The sequence below is a fragment of the Cibotium barometz genome, chromosome 24 (genome assembly GCF_041138505.1).
Source record: "Cibotium barometz isolate CiBa-2024 chromosome 24, ASM4113850v1, whole genome shotgun sequence".
NCBI lineage: Eukaryota > Viridiplantae > Streptophyta > Polypodiopsida > Cyatheales > Cibotiaceae > Cibotium > Cibotium barometz.
This window is the reverse complement of record NC_141069.1, coordinates 36,487,534-36,506,501: the sequence shown is the minus strand read 5'-3', so window position 1 is coordinate 36,506,501 and position 18,968 is coordinate 36,487,534. Positions and strand designations below refer to the sequence as shown.

Below are 18,968 nucleotides of genomic sequence, written 5' to 3'. Positions count from 1 at the left end.
ATACATACATATACATACATATACTTACATTCATACATACATACATATATACATATGTATGTAAGTATGTATGTATGTATATGTATGTATACATGTACATATATATGTATGTAAGTATGTATGTATGTATATGTATGTATATGTATGTATACATGTACATACATATATATGTACATATACATACATATACATACATATGTATATATATGTACATATACATACATATACATACATACATACATATATACATATGTATATATGTATGTATGTATGTATATGTATGTATATGTATACATACATATACATACATACATACATACATACATACATACATACACATATATATATATATATGTATTTTTATATGCGTCAGTTGATACGACATTTCTCCACAAGAGTGTCCATGGCTGATTATCATGCTTGGCCAGTGTTCCTTACCAACACTCGGAAATTAGCGCGGCATTATGGTCTTGCTAATGCCTCGATACAAAAACAGCATGTGGCTCTTCTTGAGTCGCTTTTAAAGGGCTTGCAGGCATTCATGTTTACTGACTCTATGGATGCTGAAGTTGTGGATGCCATAGAATGGCTGAAAAAGGAGCTATCTAGGGTGCAGGAAGCACAATATGTTCGCTTTAAACTACTTGCACGTCGATGCTTTGCGGGATGCTAACTGTCAATCTCATCACTTCTATGATAAGTTGCATCAAAAACATATGCGTGAGAATATTGTTAGGCTGATGGATGCCCAAGGCAACCTTGTTACTCAACCTTCTGAGGTTATTCAGCATTGCATCAGGTTTTATGAAGATTTGCTTGCCCCTCGAGAGGATGTCTCGCCGGCTGTCCTGGCTGCAAGGGAGTCATTGTTTGCTGAAGTACGATATCAAGTTGACCCTGATGTGGCGGTTCAGCTTGATGCTCCTGTTACTCAAGGGGAAGTGTGTTAAAACCCTAAGATCTCTCTAGATAATTGTTATGCATAAAACATGCATAAGTCAGGCATAAACTCAACCACCCAACCACCCTCGAGCCCAAGGGATGCACACATGAATAATAAAGAAATACATCATACCTCTACCTTGATGTCCCATACCATCAAGAGGTATAATACAAACCAATAGCATGTAGCTATAGTGTGAATGGTAGGTGAGTAGATATGGACCTCTACACAAGAGACCATAGCATGAGCCTCCAAGCCTTCAAGCTCCAAGCTCCAATGCCCACCAAGCTCCCAAGCTCCACCCAGCTCCCTTGAGTGTGCCCCATGCCCCTATTATATAGGAGGGCCCTCAAGTGACTCTTGACTTTCCATTCCTCATGTGTGACCCTTGGATGCCTGACCCTAACCTTAATCCTTAAGGTTAGTCCTAACCCATCCTCCACTAGAGCTTGTTCCCATGCTCCCATGCTCACAAGCCTAATGTGGGTTAGCCTCCTAGTATATGCACACATAATGTGTATATAACATAGCACACATAATGTACATATAACATACTTCCCCTCTCTCAAAACATTGCACTCTTGCAATGAAAAGAAGAAGAACTGCGCTGAACAATCTCAACCGACTCCCAAGTCGAATTCTCAATTTACCTATCTTTCCACTTTATTTTAATCTCAGGGATTAGTCAACTACAAAGTTTCCTTTCCCTGAATTCAAGTACCTTATCAGGTTCATGTGGAACATAGGATAATTCATCGACTTCAATGAGTTCTTGAGGAGAAACTGTGTCATCCTCACCTCCCAGTTTTCCTTTCAATCTATTGATATAAAAGACTGGATGAACTCTAACAATTGGAGATAGTTTTAGTTCATACACAACCGTGCCAATCCGATATATAACTCGAAATGGACCACAATATCTAGGAGATAAATTCGAGCATTTTCCATTGACAAAGTCTGAAAATCTTTAGGAACATAAACCAACGCTCCTGGTTTAAAAGACCAAGATGATGAGCGTCCCCTATCAGCATAAAACCGTGCCCTATCATGAGCACTCCTGATAGAATCCCGAGCTTCGGTCAGAATTTCCTGCATATCTCGCAAGAAATCCCTCGATGCATCAAGCTCGATGTCCTTAAGACCGACATCAATAGGTGCCCTAAGTTGATACCCATACATAAGTATGCACGGACTAAAATAATAGCCGTAAATTTAGAACTGTTATAGGCAAATTCCATCATTGGAAGATATTTCCCAATATGATGATTTTCTAGAGACATGTACGAAGCATATCCTCTACAATCTGATTCATACACTCTGACTACTGTGGATGATCAGAACAATTCACATTCAAAGTAACTTTCTCGTTGTAAACCATTCAGAATAAAGTAGGAAAACATGGCATTATAACAGCAGAAACCAGGGATTCATCGGCTGCCCCGACATACCCACATCTGCATATGGAATAATCGACGTCTCGAGTTACCCATAACAACATAGAGAGTCATCAACGTCTCGATGAGACACATATGTCCATCCGTAAACCTATCAGGTTGATTGTGAAAATCACCTAAAGTACGGAACTAAAGAAAGAAATGCCAACAAAGGAAGAATCCAAATTTCCTTATCCGAACCACAACAAGATAAACTTGTTTGAACTCTAAAGAAAGAGATTTCAACAAGTGAAAATGCCGATGAGATTACCCTCATCAAAACATGCAGGTTATAGATAAAGAAGTTTATCTAGAGAATGCCCACACTATAACTTCTAGTGAATTTAGAAAATAAGATTGTCTTTGAATGTTGAGGTCAACATGCTAAGTGATGTAAGCAAAGCAACAATCTTGAGTCCAAATTATCCCATAAGATAATATATGTGAGGGATCCCTAGCGTCCCATACCACCATGATACCACCCATACATACCTTAACAATTTGAAACTCCCTAGTATGCCGTCTAGGAAAATATGAATAAAATCCTGTATAAAAGGAATAAGATGGCCTTATCCAGACTTTCACATGCTAAAACCTGTCTCTATATACTTGAGACTACATCAAGGAATAAATCCTTCTGAGTACATCATTAGAAAAGAAATTGAATTATGGGCGCCTTTCTAATGATAACTATCCAAAACACAATAAAGTTAGGGTAGGAAAATAACTCACCTAGATATATAAGCAACTAGGTATCCGAGTTGGAATATATACAAGAGTATAAGAAATATACTCCAAAATTATGTGCAAAAAACGAAGGCAAATGCTACCTTCAAAGCACCATAGTTGATCATAAAAATCAATGCATACCATCTAATGGACATAAATCATGCCAAAAGAAGCATTAAAATTGGTGGCCAACTCATCAATCCGGAGTATATGAACTTATGTTGTTCAAATAAAACTCCAAAGTAATAAAGTGAAACACATGTGTGTAGCACTCAATAAAAAACCCCTAGACACAAGTGATCTAGGCAGAACCTGATGAGTCCATAAAAACTTGGAAAACATCCAATAAAAATCCACCAAAACAAACCGATCAACTAACCCATGATAGAGGCTTAAAAAATTAAGCACAAACCACACTTAAATAAGTGCAAAATAAATTATCATGGAAACGTGTCAAAGGTGAAACACACTTTGAACGTAAATTATAGCCATCAAAAGAAATTAAGGAACATGTCCAAAAAGAATGGCTAAACAATGGTAAAAAATCATGAATACATCGTTTAGAATTAATCTAAACATAAATATCCATTAATACGAGATATAATCGTATTAATAATATGCGAATAACTCGCATCTGTCAGCACGAGAAAACGTACTTCAACATTAAATAACCCTCGAAAATATTAAATTCTCGAGAAAAAGAATTATCATGATTTTTTTCTAAATTTTCCTAATTTATAGGGTCTCAAAATATAATAATTTTGAATTCCACCAAACCTATCTCATGGCATTCCAAACCTATATTTTTCCAGAAAATTTTTAGCAATTTAATTTGCCAAAATACCATTGATATTTTAAAAATACCAATTTTTAGGATTTCTAAAAATAATTTCTAGAAATTTCCTAATTTTCCCTGAGAATCCCATCGTTCACGAAATTTCCAATTCCGCCCGACAATTCTCAAATCCAATGAAAATTTTCAATTTTAATGGATTTTTCTAATTTTCTGGGTCAAAAAATATATTTTTAAAGGAATTTGAATGGTCATGGGCGCCCGAATGGACACACCACATGCCAAACACCAACCCCACATTTTTCCAAAATTTAAAATAACCTTTGTCTAATTTTTCACTAATTTTCAGGAATTTTTTGAAATTTTTAATCAACCCCGAACGCATTTAGAATACGAACGGTCAAAAAATTTCGGAATTCCAATGGTTTTCCCGGAATACGGAAAGCCAAAAGTTTTTTGGAAAATGAAAAGACAAAAAAAATCGGAATGTGAAAGGTCAAAGGTTTCCGGAATACGGAAGGTCAAAAGTTTTTCCGGAATTCGGAAAGCCAAAAGGTTTTGGGAAAACGGAAAGCCAAAGGTTTTTCGGAAGTTGAAAAGCCAAGAAATTTTAAGAAGAAAATTTCAGGAAATTTTCAGAGATTTTATCTCAAATTTCACATTTTCTGGCTTTTTTTCCAAGCTTTTCCAAATGAAATATCTTGAAAATATATATCTTTTTCTAAAGAAAAGTTTTTTTTTCTCAAAAAAAATTATAAAGCTTTTAACTTAAAGCTTTTTTAAAAAAATTTATGGAGGGGGGGGGCGACTTTTGGCCGCCGGCTGCTGCGCAGCCCCCCCGCCGGCTGCTGCGTGCAGAAATCGGAGAGGAGGAGGGAGCTCAATCCTCTCCTCTCTCTTCTCTTCTTTCTATCCTCATACCCACTCCAATATCTCCTTCCCTTGTCTACTCTTCTCTGTTGGGGATTAGAGAGATGATTAATTACTTATTAATCATAATTAGTGTTTAATTATGATTAATATTTAATTTAATAATCTTCTTTAAAATAAATTCCCACATATAAGAGAGAACTGGAGGTAAAAAATTCAAATTTTGAGGAAGAGAAGAACTTTATGCACACGGGAGAGCAATTCATGCATCAACATGCTGTCCCCTACTGAATTTCAGTAGAAATTGACAGAAATTTGATCGCATTCCCGCGGAAAAAACTCGCAAAAATGTATAAAAATACATTTTTAATCATAAAAATGCTCAAAAAATTCCTAAAAAATTAGGAAAAAATTTCTAAAAATTATAAAAATTCAGGGAATCCATTCTCTCAAAAATATCCACCATAAACTTTATGGTATTTTTGAAAAAAAATCCATTAATGCTTGATTTTAACCATAAAAAATAGAGAAAAATAGCATTAACTCACGGTATTCCCCCGCAACGTCGATTCGTCCATTGAATTGTAGTTACACATGTTCCGATCACCAAATCGATGATCCACGTGCAATTCATCAACACAAATCAACAAAAAATAACATTTTATTAGTAAATATTAATATGTTATATGTACATTATGTGTGCTATGTTATATACACATTATGTGTGCATATACTAGGAGGCTAACTCACATTAGGCTTGTGAGCATGGGAGCATGGGAACAAGCTCTAGTGGAGGATGGGTTAGGACTAACCTTAAGGATTAAGGTTAGGGTCAGGCATCCAAGGGTCACACATGAGGAATGGAAAGTCAAGAGTCACTTGAGGGCCCTCCTATATAATAGGGGCATGGGGCACACTCAAGGGAGCTGGGTGGAGCTTGGGAGCTTGGTGGGCATTGGAGCTTGGAGCTTGAAGGCTTGGAGGCTCATGCTATGGTCTCTTGTGTAGAGGTCCATATCTACTCACCTACCATTCACACTATAGCTACATGCTATTGGTTTGTATTATACCTCTTGATGGTATGGGACATCAAGGTAGAGGTATGATGTATTTCTTTATTATTCATGTGTGCATCCCTTGGGCTCGGGGGTGGTTGGGTGGTTGAGTTTATGCCTGACTTATGCATGTTTTATGCATAACAATTATCTAGAGAGATCTTAAGGTTTTAACAAAGTGGAAGCTGTTCTCTCCAAACTTCCCAAGGGAAAGAGCCCTGGTTGGGATGGTTTGACAAATGAGTCAGCTTGCAGAGCCTTTGACGCTTATTTGTCAAAGGGTTTGGGATGAGGGATATATGCGTGCCGATTGGAAGTTGGGCATACTTCGTTTGTTGCCCACAGTCCCTTCGCCTACTTCTTTAGCTCAATGGTGCCCGATCTCACTTATGGGTATTATGTATAAAATCTTTACAAAGATTTTTGCCAATCGCTTGCAAAAGGTGCTTCCTACTCTTATTCATCCATATCAATATGGATTTGTGCATGGCAGGAATATTTTGCATAATATTCTTAATGTTCAAATTGGAGTGGATTATGCCAAGGCAAAGAAGCAAGAGATTGTGATGGTGCAGCTGAATCTTGAAAAAGCTTTTGATCATGTTAGCTAGTCTTTCCTTTCTCAGTTAATGACAGCCATGGGCTTTGGTCCCAAAATGGCTAATTTGGTGTATTTACTTGGCTCTGGCTCTATCACGCGGATTATGCTCAATGGAGGACTTTTGGATGGTATTTCTCTTACCCGTTCTCTCCGGCAAGGCTGTCCTTTTAGCCCTCTTTTCTTTGCCATTGCCACTCATCCTATGTTATCTTGCCTAGATGCTATGGCATCGCATGGTGAAGTGGTTGGTTTGCATCTCCCTCATGGCAAGCAATTGGTTGCTCAGGCCCTTGCGGATGACACTTTTATGTTTCTCAGGGCCGAAAAAACCAATATAGATCGAGCAATGGAAGCTTGGAATAATTTTGCATTGGCTTTTGGGCTGAAAATAAATTCAACAAAATCAGCCCTCATTGTATGCACGGAATTTGATCTTGAGGCATTAGGGTGGCAAGGCCGTGTGGTGCATACAGGAGACATTGTTCGTCATCTTGGGTATCCGGTGGGTGTGGATGTGGACCCCCAAGCGCTTCTTGCTTGGATTTCTGCTCGGATCTCGGATAAATTTGTATATTGGAAAGCTCAAGGGTGGCCTATGCACGTGAGGGTTAAGGTAGCTCAGGTTATTATGCTTAGCATGATGTCCTATTTTTTGCCTTTGCTACCTTGGACACACAAATCTCTTCTCCGTTTGGTTGCTCCCATTCGGTTTATGTTGTGGAAGAGGCAAGGAAATATTATGGGTCAAACATGGATAGCTTGGAATCACATTACGACGCCCAAAAGAATGGGTGGGACTGCTTTACTGAATGTCCGCTTGCATATGGTGGCGCGTAGGTGGGCGCTTTTTCAGGATATGTGTTTGTAGGAGCAGCCTTGGGTATTCATGGCTCGTGACTTGATTGAGTTGGAGGGATTGTCACATGGACGGACACGTGTGCAGGCTTCATGGTGGGACATTGTGAATGCGGCTCATCCTGTCCGTATTCGCTCATCTCACATTTTATCACATATTCTCCTTTCTTGGCATGAAGTTCTACTACTGGCTCGGTGGGATCCTGGTCATGAAAGACTACTTTTGAACTCTTTGCATTTCGAGACATTTGTGGAGTCGCGTGTCATTGTTTGGCCAGACAGAGATGCTTCACACATACGACTCAACCGCATGGTCAGGTTAGGCTTGGTTAGAATCCGAGATGCTGTGATACCTGGTCGTGTGACAGGCCATATTCGTTTCGTCGTATTCGGCAGCACTTTAGGGTTCCTCGGACATTTCAGCCACTATGGGTTGACATCATGCATGCAGTTGAGCCTTTTACTCCATTGCCTCGGTCATCTGCAGATTAGCCTTGGCTTGATTGGGCACTATGTAAATGTGGTGACTTGTAATCACTTTCAGCTAACCAGGTCTATCATAAGCTCGTATCAGAGAAAGATTGGGTTTCAGCCAAGGCCAATAAGGTGTGGGGATTGCACAAGTCTAAATCATGGTGGCAAAAAACTCTTATGCGTGGTTGGCAGTCTAAACTCCCTTACTAAGGTGAGGTTTTCATTTGGAGGATGTTGGTGGGAGGGTTACCTACACGGGATCAGCTCAGTAAAATTACATTGGCCTCTTGCTTCTTCTCCACGACATGCACTGAAACAGTTATGCATCTGTTCATGAGTTGTCCAGTGGCCCGTCAGATCTGGTCTTTTGTCTCTCGCGTTTGGGAGGCAGTAGAGAGGTCTACTGTTTCGGCTCATCAGTGGATATTTGGGATTTGTCCTCAAGTCATTACTTCGGACAATCACCTTGTGATATTCCATTTCCTTAGATGGACAGGACTTTGGCATATTTGGACTACACGGAATGGGTTCATCTTTGATTCCTTGTCTGGAATACATGGACACATTCTACGTATCCGCGGTTTGGTGCTTTGGCAGTTTTCTTCTCTTCTCTCAGCTCAGCTACTACTGAATGCAGATGTTATTTTGTTATGGTCTACGGTGGCTCGGCTGGCTTATCTTTGATGCTTTTATTTGGGATGCTTATTTGGCTAGGAGGCTTTCTTATTAGTGTACAGGTTTGCATGGTCATGATCCTTTAGAGGATCTTTTGTGGGGGTTTTTTTGGGGCCATAGGTTTTGTGTGAGCCATGTGGCTGATGTACATTTTTTACACAATATAAAACACCATTTCACGAAAAAAAAAAGAAAAGAAATGAAATGATATATTAACGTCTCTAAGAGGCCATAGTGGCCTATGAGACCAAAACTGAGAGTACATCTGAAGTTGGTGTGTCATCAAAGAGAACAACTAAATGAGACTAAAAAGTACAATAAACTGATTGTCCTACAGTTATAAGAACAGAACTGTAAGACTCCGAGATGATACTGAGTAGAAAATACTGGAAAATACTGAAAAATGTATATTAGGTAGATCCATGTATGCTGATCAGTTGAAGTGTTGCCCTCTCCTTAGATCAAGATCTCCGCCATGGGGCTGTCTAGAATGGAGAGGTCGTAGAAGCAAGGTAGGCGCCTCCGATGCCGAGCAAGAATGGCTTTGATCTGGTGATGGTGAGGATGCCGTGGTCGGGATCCTAGTGGGCGTGGCCGACGAGCACGAGATAAGATAATTGCTCTATCAGTGGTGACTCCTTGGGAGCATGGTCGGGGCTCACAAAATATGTGGTGATCACAAAATGCAAGTCAACACCCTTGCATGTGAGTCACATCCATATAATATAGAAGTACAAAAGTTATATGGATAGAGTGTCCTTTCACACTTGATATCCAAGGGGAAAAACCAACTTAAGAAAAAGTGGCCTTGGTTAAGCCCTGTGCACACGTAGCACTACCATAAGTGAGCGTATGCCTATACTACTGCTGCCGGGGTGCCATCAATCTTTGGCATCTGAATCTTGTGGCCTAGCCGAGCTGTATATGCAAAAAAGGGGGCATCCAGTATCTCCTCTCGGTCAGCAGGGTCATGCCAAGTCCACTCTCCTGGGTCCCATTGGAGGCACATGAGAGGATGGCTCTCCCAAACACACAGCCGCCATAATCTCTCCCTGGCCACCTTGTTAGGTCGGGGGTCTAGGTGCCACTTCCGCGCCTGAAATCCAATCACCCTTACCCTGTGTAAGGTGCAACCGCTGAAATCCTCCAAGGGGGCTCGGATCTCTCTAATTTGCCATGTCAACCAATAGAAAAAGTGAGCAAACCACTGCTCTCGTCCACTCTATGGACTGCCAAAAGAATGTCATGCTTGGTAAACATGCCTAGCCACAGAGGGGGAGTTGGGTCTGGGATAGGGGTCAGCCACTCCTGAGGGATAGCAGAGTCAATGTCGATGCTGAGCTTGTCTCTACCTCGGATCCCTGTCAGGCCTCTCTCCTGAAGCTCTAGGGGTAATTTTCTGTGTGCAATCTAGTCTCCACGGGACCTGGCAGGTCCCATGCTCAAGGCACCCCATGATAAATGAGGTCTGGTCCCTAACATATGGCCATTGGGTAAACGGATCAGGGGGTTCCAGACCAATGACTGTCTGAAGACGCTCCTTGGAGGCTACTCGAGCTAGTTGCCTAAGGGCCGGCCTGAGGATCCCAAGCTCGAAGTAAACTGGCTGCAAATCTGTCCTCAAAAGCTGGGCTGAATCCACGAGCCCGCGTCTCTGTGAAAATCCATCTAGTACTCTGCTGCCAAGGGCCCCCTAGGCTCAAGGTGCTGGTTGAAATCCGGGCCAAGCGGAAGCACCAGGAAGGAGTCCTCTAACAATCAACTTGCCCTGCTCCTGTGCTTGGTTTCCAAGCATCATTTGTGAGCTTCTGTTGGCTGCATTTTTTGCTTCTACATGCATTTACAGTAGTTGTGTGAGATTTGAAGGCTGTTTTTACAGCGTGGACTGGAGTGGAAGGTGTTTCTTTGTGTGTAGTGTATCCTGACAAGCGGCCCCGACATTTTTGCTTCTTCCCCAGCTTTCCCTTCCTCCGGTTGGGTGTTTTTGGTGAGTTTTGGTGGACTGTTTTTTGCGTGGACTGCAGTGGAAGGTGTCTCTTCGTGTGTAGTGTATCCCGACAAGCAGCCCCGACATCTGTGCTTCTTCCCTAGCTTCCCCTTCCTCCGGTTGGGTGTTTCCGGTGAGTTTTGGTGGACTGTTTTGCTGCTGTCCAGCCTCTTTCTCTCTCAGATTTGAGAGGGGGGCTGATTGGTCCTGGTACCTCGCTTCGTTGGAAAGTGCTCGAGAGGAGTCTTGGAGTGCTGAGATTTGTGTACTTTGTAGCTGTGGATATGGCTCCCCCCCTCGTATAAACAAGGATGACAAGTTGGACAGAACCAACTATGCCCATTGGAAGCTGAATATGTGGATCTGGTTCATCCACAAGGGTTTGTGGGAGATTGTTCAGGGCATTGAGAAGAAGCCCGAGTGTCCTCGGAACTCGAGGAGGTGGACCCAAGGTCAAGAGGATGAATTCTTTGCAGAATTACAAGACTAGGAGAATCATGATTCGAAGGTTAATAAAAATAGTCAATCAACCCTGTATGCTAGGCAAGAGCCCATCCAAGATGTCCATCATGGGTGATACAAGAAGGCTAGAGATGTCGATAGTCTGCTGTGAGGACGAGGCCGCTCGATGGAAGGCCAGGATCTTGTGAATCTTGGGCTGATGAGCTGGGGGTGGCCGGGGTCTGTGATGACGGGACGAGGCACCTATCGCTGGAGTGTGCGTGCCCGATCCTGATGTGACTCCTTATGGGCTGCTGCGAGGGGGCATTGTGGTGTAGGCTCCCGTATCCACTGTGGTGGCCTCTGGTGCCTCCCTATCCACAGAGAGAGAGAGAAAGAAAGATTTATTAACGTATTCTAGAGGCCAAAAACGGCTTGTGAGACAAAACCTGTGTACATCATCATGTCTCAATGGACATCAAATGGATACAAAAGAAAAAAAAAGTACAAAGTACTCTATAATGTGGAGATAAATCTCATACAGGGCTCTAGCTAAGTAGTGTGGGGTGGGTGGCAAGGAGGGGGGGTAAATACATCCAATAAAGCATCTAGCTCCAATTGGTGCCAATGACTGGGTGTAGGATGTCATACATTGGATTAGGGGCAAGATATCTCCCCCAATCTGTGCTAGATTGTCCTCTCTGCTATGTCTCCTCAAGATCTCATCAATCTTTGTCTGGTGGAGACCTGGGGGGCAAGGGCCAGGTGGGCGAGGGCATCTCCTGGATCATAGCTCTCGCTCGGGCTGATGTCACTCCTTTGGTAGTAGGTGTAGATATAGTGTGTCTTCGAGTGACTTGGGTCTGGACCAAAGGAGCTGTAGAGGATGTCCACCACTAAGTGGCTGGAAGAAGGTAGTGATCCGTGTCTGAGATGATGTCCACCCGGGCATCGCACACGACCCACAACTCTCTCATACAAAGCAACAATTCCCCATATCATCTCTGATGGTACCCCAAGTGTTTGCAATCTCTGCACAAGTTTGGTGCGAGGCACAGTGTCAAATGCCTTGCGGAAATCCACGAAGCAACAATATAATCCACGTCTTTGTGCCTTCGTCTCCTCTACGAGGCTCTTGAGTGTGAAGAGAGAGAGAGAGAGAGAGAGAGAGAGAGAGAGAGAGAGATGAAATGAAATGAAATGTTATATTAACGTCTTCAAAAGGCCAAAGTGACCTATGAGACCAAAGTTACAACCATGTGACATCTGATACACTGTCTGGAAAAGAAAAGAAAGAACTGAAGGTAAATATCTAGAGAGAGAGAGAGAGAGAGAGAGAGCTCATCTTTTGAATTTTGATGTCATCAGAAAGTGTTAAAAAATAGGGGTTGAATCAAGTTGCAAAGCACGTTACAGTGATGACGGTATAAGCTAGCTCAATACTGAAAATTGCATGTTAATATAGATCTATTTTATGTCCGATCAACAGTGGCTTATTGTTCTATGTGGATGCAGCTACGGCCAAGTCAGGTTCCAAAGTTTGGTAACTGGGACGCAAACGATCATGTGCCTTTCACAGTAGTTTTTGAGAAGGCAAGGGCCGACAAAGGCAGTGGTAACAAAATCTTCAATCCCAATGACCCATCTAAAAATCCAGCTGCATTCGGCTTAAAAACCGATGATCCACCACTTGCCAGGAGAGCATATGCAGAGGAGACGGGTCCGGGGACGGAGCCAACCAGCCAAAGGCCAGGTGGCAACAGAGGCCAAGTGCGGCTAGCTATGACAGATAATTCAAAAAGGGGCTCCTATGGTGGCGCAAGAGACAGTGAAGGAGCAGTTTCTGGAGTGGGAGATAGCCAAGGTGTTGATCAGTCTCTTAGCCATCCGGTAGCATATAAGGGTCGTCTTGGTAACAGGCCAGTATCTTCGTCGCCTGTGTGGGAAAAAACAACGCTACCGGAAGGTGGGACCATGTATCCACCTGCTAAGCCAGGAAGATCTCCTCTTCGCCCGGCATCAAGAGGACAGGAGACGGTAAGTTCACAATATTGGTCATTTGTTAGGTTGGGGTGTGTGTGAGAGAGAGAGAGAGAAAGAAAGAAAGAAAGAAAGATATATTAACATCTGCAAAAGGCCAAAATTGGCCTATGAGACAAACAAGTAGTACAATGATGTTCCTCCAGTCATCAAGAGGAAAATGTGGAGTGAGAATAAAATGTACAAGTATGACAACACGACCATAGGGGACTCAATGGTGGTGTACAAACGAGAGGGTGTGGATGGAGTACTAGGGCTACTAATGCATCTCTATATGCTGAAGGGGTGATACAAGTATGATATGTTATCTACTCCTAACTCCATCCAGTCCCATAGTCTGGGTACAATATGTCATACATCCGATCTGAGGATGCCGTAAATGTCTGGAACATGTATCCTGGATCAGAGCGAAAACGTGCGAGCTGCTCCTGGACCTCATGCTGGTGTCGAGACCGGATGGCCGCGATCTCTCTGTGGTGTAGCCGTGGTGTCTGGTAGCCGGCTAGTCTGGGTCGTCGCCTAGCTCGAATCTCCTCCGCTCGCTGAGATGTCACTCCCAATGTGTGTGGTTGGGCTACTGGTGCCAATCTCTGGAAGAAGTCAGTCAACTGGGACTGTCTTCCTCCGCTATGATGTGCGGGTGTCTGAAGTAAGATCTCCCTGTGTCTCTGTAGTGCTAGTAGTAGACTGCCTAGCTGTCTCTGGTCCGATCTCTCCCAGATCTGTCTAAGTGATGTGGTCTCTCTAAAAACCTCAGGATAGCATGCCCTGATCTCTTGCAAAGCACCACACTGGCAAACAAAATGCTCCTCTGTCTCTACCCCCGTCTGGCATAATCTGCAAATGCGCTTTGCTCTCCTAGTCTCGATCTCTAGTTGGTGTGATGAGAGAGAGAGAGAGAGAGAGAGAGAGAGAGAGAGAGAGAGAGAAGAAGAAGAAGAAGATATATTAATGTCTTGTAAAAGACCCAACGGGTCTGTGAGACAAAAGGTGTACAATGTATCCATGGAATCTCATCATGGAAAAAAAAGACATCATAACAAAAAAAAACTAACACTAATCCCTAGGTAAATGTAGATATGTATGGATCATCATCGTCATCCTCATCATGAGAGAAATGAAATGAAATGATATATTAACGTCTCTAAGAGGCCATAATGGCCTATCAGACCAAAATTGAGAGTACATCTGAAGTTGGTGTCTCATCAAAGAGAACAACTAAATGAAACTAAAAAGTACAATAAACTGATTGTCCTAGAATTATAAGAACAAAGCTGTAAGACTCCGAGATGATACTGAGTAGAAAATACTGGAAAATACTGAAAAATGTATATCAGGTAGATCCATGTATGCTGATCAGTTGAAGTGTTGCCCTCTCCTTAGATCAAGTATCTCTGCCATGGGGCTGTCTATAATGGAGAGGTCGTAGAAGCGAGGTAGGCACCTCTGATGCCGAGTAATAATGGCTCTGATGTGGCGATGGTGAGGATGCCGTGGTCGGGATCCTGGTGGGCGTGGCCGACGAGCACGACATAAGATAACTGCTCTATCAGTGGTGACTCCTTGGGAGCGTGGTCGGTGCCTTGATGGCCCAATGGAGGAGGTATCAAGAGGTGTGGGGCTGGGTTGCTGGTGCTGGTGCCGAAGAAATCTGTTAGGGTCCTCTGTCTAGGTACATCATGGCTCGGCCTCCTGTTTGCCAAGAGGGTCTCTCTGTGTCTCCTGAGCTCCAGTAGAAACAATCCCAGGCATCTCTGATCCTCAAACTCCATGACCCTGCGTAATGGCCCAAAACCCTCTCTGAAGAGGCAGTGATATCTCCCTCCGATCTCATAATAGATTGTACATCGGCAAATGTAGTGTTCCTCTATCTCTATCTCTTGGTAGCATAGTTGACAAATGCGGTCATCCAAGATCTGATGCACATACCGCCCTGTCTCAATCCGCCGCTGGTGTGATGAGGTCCGGATCTGTCCAATGGCACAACGTATCGCATGTGAAAGGTGTACATCCATGTACGCCGGGCGGGTGATAAAATCATCTGGTGAGAGGTGTAGAAAATGGCTCTTGTAATGAGCCATATTCGTGCCTAAGGGCTCAAGGGGGCTAGTCCATGTCCTCTCTGTGTCCACTCTAATGATATCCATCCTGATCACGCGGTTTTGCTCTGAGCGGGTGAGATCCAAAAATGGACAATCCAGACTGTACTGAAAGGGTGGTAGTGCCTCTATCCGCAAACCATTGTCCACTCTAATGATATCCATCCTGATCACGCGGTTTTGCTCTGAGCGGGTGAGATCCAAAAATGGACAATCTAGACTGTACTGAAAGGGTGGTAGTGCCTCTATCCGCAAACCATGTAGGTCAAACCATGATCTCATCTGAGCGTACCAGCAATGAGTATCTCCTTCCTCTGCCAACTGCTTTTTGAGGGAGCTCCCATAGCCGTTGTAAAAAGGTAACTGCCTGGAATTGGGCCTCGGTTACTACTGGTGGGGCACTCAACTCAGCCTGAACAATCTCATGTGGTACTGATGATTTGCTCCGAATCATGCGGGCAATGATCATAATCAGTGGTCTCTCCATTTGCCTCCATCCCTCATCTGTCCCTCTCTGAGATCTGTGATGTATACTGGGCCCCCAAATTGGAGCTCCATATAGGAGGGTCGGTGTGACAAGCGTATCAAATAGCCACAATTTGGTGCGTGGCTCTTGAAACTGTATGTGTGCACACTGCCTCTCAACTGCCCCCAAGGCCGCATGCCCTTGAGCTAATCTAGCTGCTGCTACCTCCTTCAGGGAGAAATGCGGTCCTATGAAAGTAACTCCCAAGTAGACATATGACCTGACGTACTCTACCGGCTCCCCTCGGAAAGTGAACTGAGGCTCTGATCTCGTCACCCATGCCTGTGTGGTGTTAAACACCATAACCTTGGTTTTCCCAAGGTTCATTGTTAGATCTCTATCCGCACAGAAAGCCTGTAATGCATCCAGGTGTCTCTGTAATCCCTTCGGAGAGTCTGAGATTAGAACAATAAAATCAGCATATAACAAGATGGGTATCAACACCCCTGCCAGGCATGCCCCTGGGCCTCCCAATCTGTCTACATAATCAGAGATTGCATCAATGTACAGTCCAAAGAGGGTGGGCGATAGCGGGCATCCCTGCTTCACCCCTATCGTGCTGGTCACCCTATCAGATAGTCCGCCTGGAGCTCGAACTCTGCCTATCACACAGACTCATACAAAGCATATATCCCCCACTGCATATCCTCGAGTACCTCAATGCATATCCTCGCGTACCTCAATGTCATGCAATCTGTGCATAAGCCTGGCACGTGGTATGGTATCGAAGGCTTTGCGGAAGTCCACAAAGCAGCAGTATATCCTTCTCTTCTATGCCCTGCCCTCTTCAATAAGTGCCCGAAGTGTCAGTATGTGATCCAAGGTAGTGAATCCTCTCCTGAAGCCAGTCTATCCATGTGCTCGATGACCATGCCTCTGCCCATTGGCTCAGCTCTGACTCCAATATAGAGCCATATAGTTTGGCCAAGTAATGACCAATCATGATCGTCTTGTAGTTGCCTGGTACCATGGGGTCCCCACTCTTAAAGAGTGGTACAATGATATGGTCTGTCCAGCTTGTCGGGAAACCCTCACAAATGGCACGATTAAACACATGTACGATGAGCGGAGCCAAAGTGTCTCGTGCATATGAGAAGTGCTCTCCAACTAGCCCATCATGATCCTGTGCCTTTCCATTTTGTAACCTATCTATCGCATCTAGCACCATCCGCATAGTAAAAAAGGTGTTGCTAGCCGGTCTAGCTCCCAGTGGAGGGGGGGTGGGGGGCTGTCCTGGTGCATCATATAGCTCTCTAGCATAAGTATGCCATGCCTCAGGTGCAGTAATCGGAGTACCGGGCTGTCTCTCTTGAAACATCTTCCATGCCCTCTTGCTGTCCTTCCCCTGGAAGAGTTGGTAGATCTCCTCCTCTAGCTTAGCCAAATAGGCTCGTTTCTTCCTCTGCACAAGGTGCCGAAAGATCATCTTGGCCTGTCTATGCGTGTGAGACCCAATGGCAATCTCACGCTGTAGCTGTGCTTGTGTCTCATGACACTCATCATCATACCAACTGTTCTGTGGGGCAATGCTGCGGGGGTGGGTGGAAGGGATCATAGTGCAGGTAAATGCATATGAGGCGGATGCATGTAGTACACCTGCCAATCCTCTCGTGATCTCGTCCAGAGGGCTATGCAGGTCTAAAGCGAACAAGCCATTAGATATTGCATCTCGGTAAACCCCAACTGTCTCACGTGTAAACTGATATCTTGGGTACCTCGGTAGATGAGTGGCTGGCCCATCTCTCGGGGATCTACCTACTAGTGTGAAACTCAGGTATGCATGATCGGCTGCTATGCCAATGGGCCTACTAGAAATCGTGAAACCCGCACATCAGGTATCAATGAAGGAGATCCCATCAAGTAGTCCATTGTGCTCGCTCCCCCTTTAGAGTTCCAGTGTGTGAGAGCATCTGATCCTTGCCATCTCGATAAGCCATTGTATATGACCAACCCATGTGCACTCCCGAGTGTGAGAAAATGCCTGCCATAATCTGTAATCTCCCCCTCATCCTGTGCTGATCTCTGCAATCCTACATCCTCTGCCGTGATCTCCCGGTACATAGCCTCTTGAGTATCATACAGCTCTGTGCTCTGTGCTTGTACGTGCATTAAAGTCTCCCAATAGTAATATGTCTCCCATGCTGGCAAACCTCATGATATCATAATAGGGCGACTCTCTTGATGGTGCAAACCTGGAGTGGGCTGGGGGAAAGTAGCATACCGCCACATATAGCTTGCGGAGCCCCTCTGCATATTCGGACCCACATGTACCTCGCATCTGCATCTCTATGTACCACATGTATTTTGTCACGAAGCTCCTCCCTGTAAAGTATTGCCACTCCTCTTGATCCTCTGGTACCTCCCACTGTGCGTGGCTGAGGGCAGAAAACTGATTCCCATCTATAACCCCGTACATCAGGAAGCCTCTTGTTTGTGCATTGATGGGTCTCCGTATACATAGCAATATCACTGTGTCTGAAAGTATCCTGCATCTGTTCTAAGGGCTCCGTTGCAATTCCACACCGTGAATCGCAAGGTCTCATAGGCCGCGCACCGTCAAGCGGACCTCCTCTCCGTAATGATGACTCGGCCATCTCTGTATACCGCCCATTTCCCCTCTTTCCTTGCCTCAAGCACACGCAGTATGTGTTCCTTCCGGTGTGCTATCTGTGCCAGTGTAAAGTCCTCATCCAAATAAATCTTTTCCCCCTTAAGGGCCACCCTTTTGGAGAGGAAGGCCTTCTTCTTCTCCAAGTCACCAAACCTGATGATCAATATCTTTGCCCTGGTTTCATCTCTGCCTACTCGCCATGCTCCGGTAATGGGTACATCAGTGGCTCCAATTTTTGTTGCAAGAGCTTTTGCATCCTCTTGGGGCCAAAGTGGCCACAGAGAGACAGAGAGAAAGAAAGAAAGATTTTATTAACGTCTTCCAAAAGACCGAACTCGGCCTATGAGACAAATCAGTGTACCTGTATGGGGTATCCTCTGTCATCCCAACAAAATGAAAAAGTACTGAACTAAAAAGCTGAATCTGGGTGTGCAATAAGTACAATGAGTGGTCTCCCTAGACAGCGGTAGCATCCACTTATCTCATAGTAAACTGGGCATCTAAGTATGTAGTGTTCCTCAGACTCAATCTCCCCAGTACTACACAGCCTGCATACCCATGTCTCGTGGGATGTGTTGGAAGGGTTGACGTCAGCTCTGCCACGTGGCAAGGGGCCATATCCCATATATGAAATAAAAAGTTAGGCCACTAAAGTATAAAGGCAAAAAGGGTTCTCACGCTTGTCTCTATTGTCCCACATTTTATGTGGATGGAGGGATGCAAGGTGGGGGGAGCCCAGTTGATGGGCATGCGCCGTTCCGTTGTTGCTTTGATCTTTTGTGCGCCTTGTCCATCTGACCCAATAGTGGTATCCAAGCGCAGGAGGGTCCGTTTGC

At 44.1% G+C, this 18,968-nt stretch overlaps 1 protein-coding gene across 2 annotated transcripts in view; it reads left to right on the top strand.

Moving 5' to 3' along the window:
• The window catches only part of LOC147625245 (RPM1-interacting protein 4-like), a 65,449-nt gene that overhangs the window by 9,873 nt on the left and 36,608 nt on the right, over positions 1-18,968 (top strand). Inside the window, exons 2-3 of one of the 2 annotated variants that reach the window (XM_086818520.1) lie at positions 12,225-12,280; positions 12,372-12,893. In XM_086818520.1, the coding sequence (XP_086674646.1) occupies positions 12,275-12,280; positions 12,372-12,893 (528 nt within the window). In that variant the 5' untranslated portion in view covers positions 12,225-12,274. Of the gene's footprint in view, positions 1-12,224; positions 12,281-12,313; positions 12,894-18,968 lie in introns of those variants that run through there. The other variant, XM_086818521.1, reaches the window with a different exon arrangement.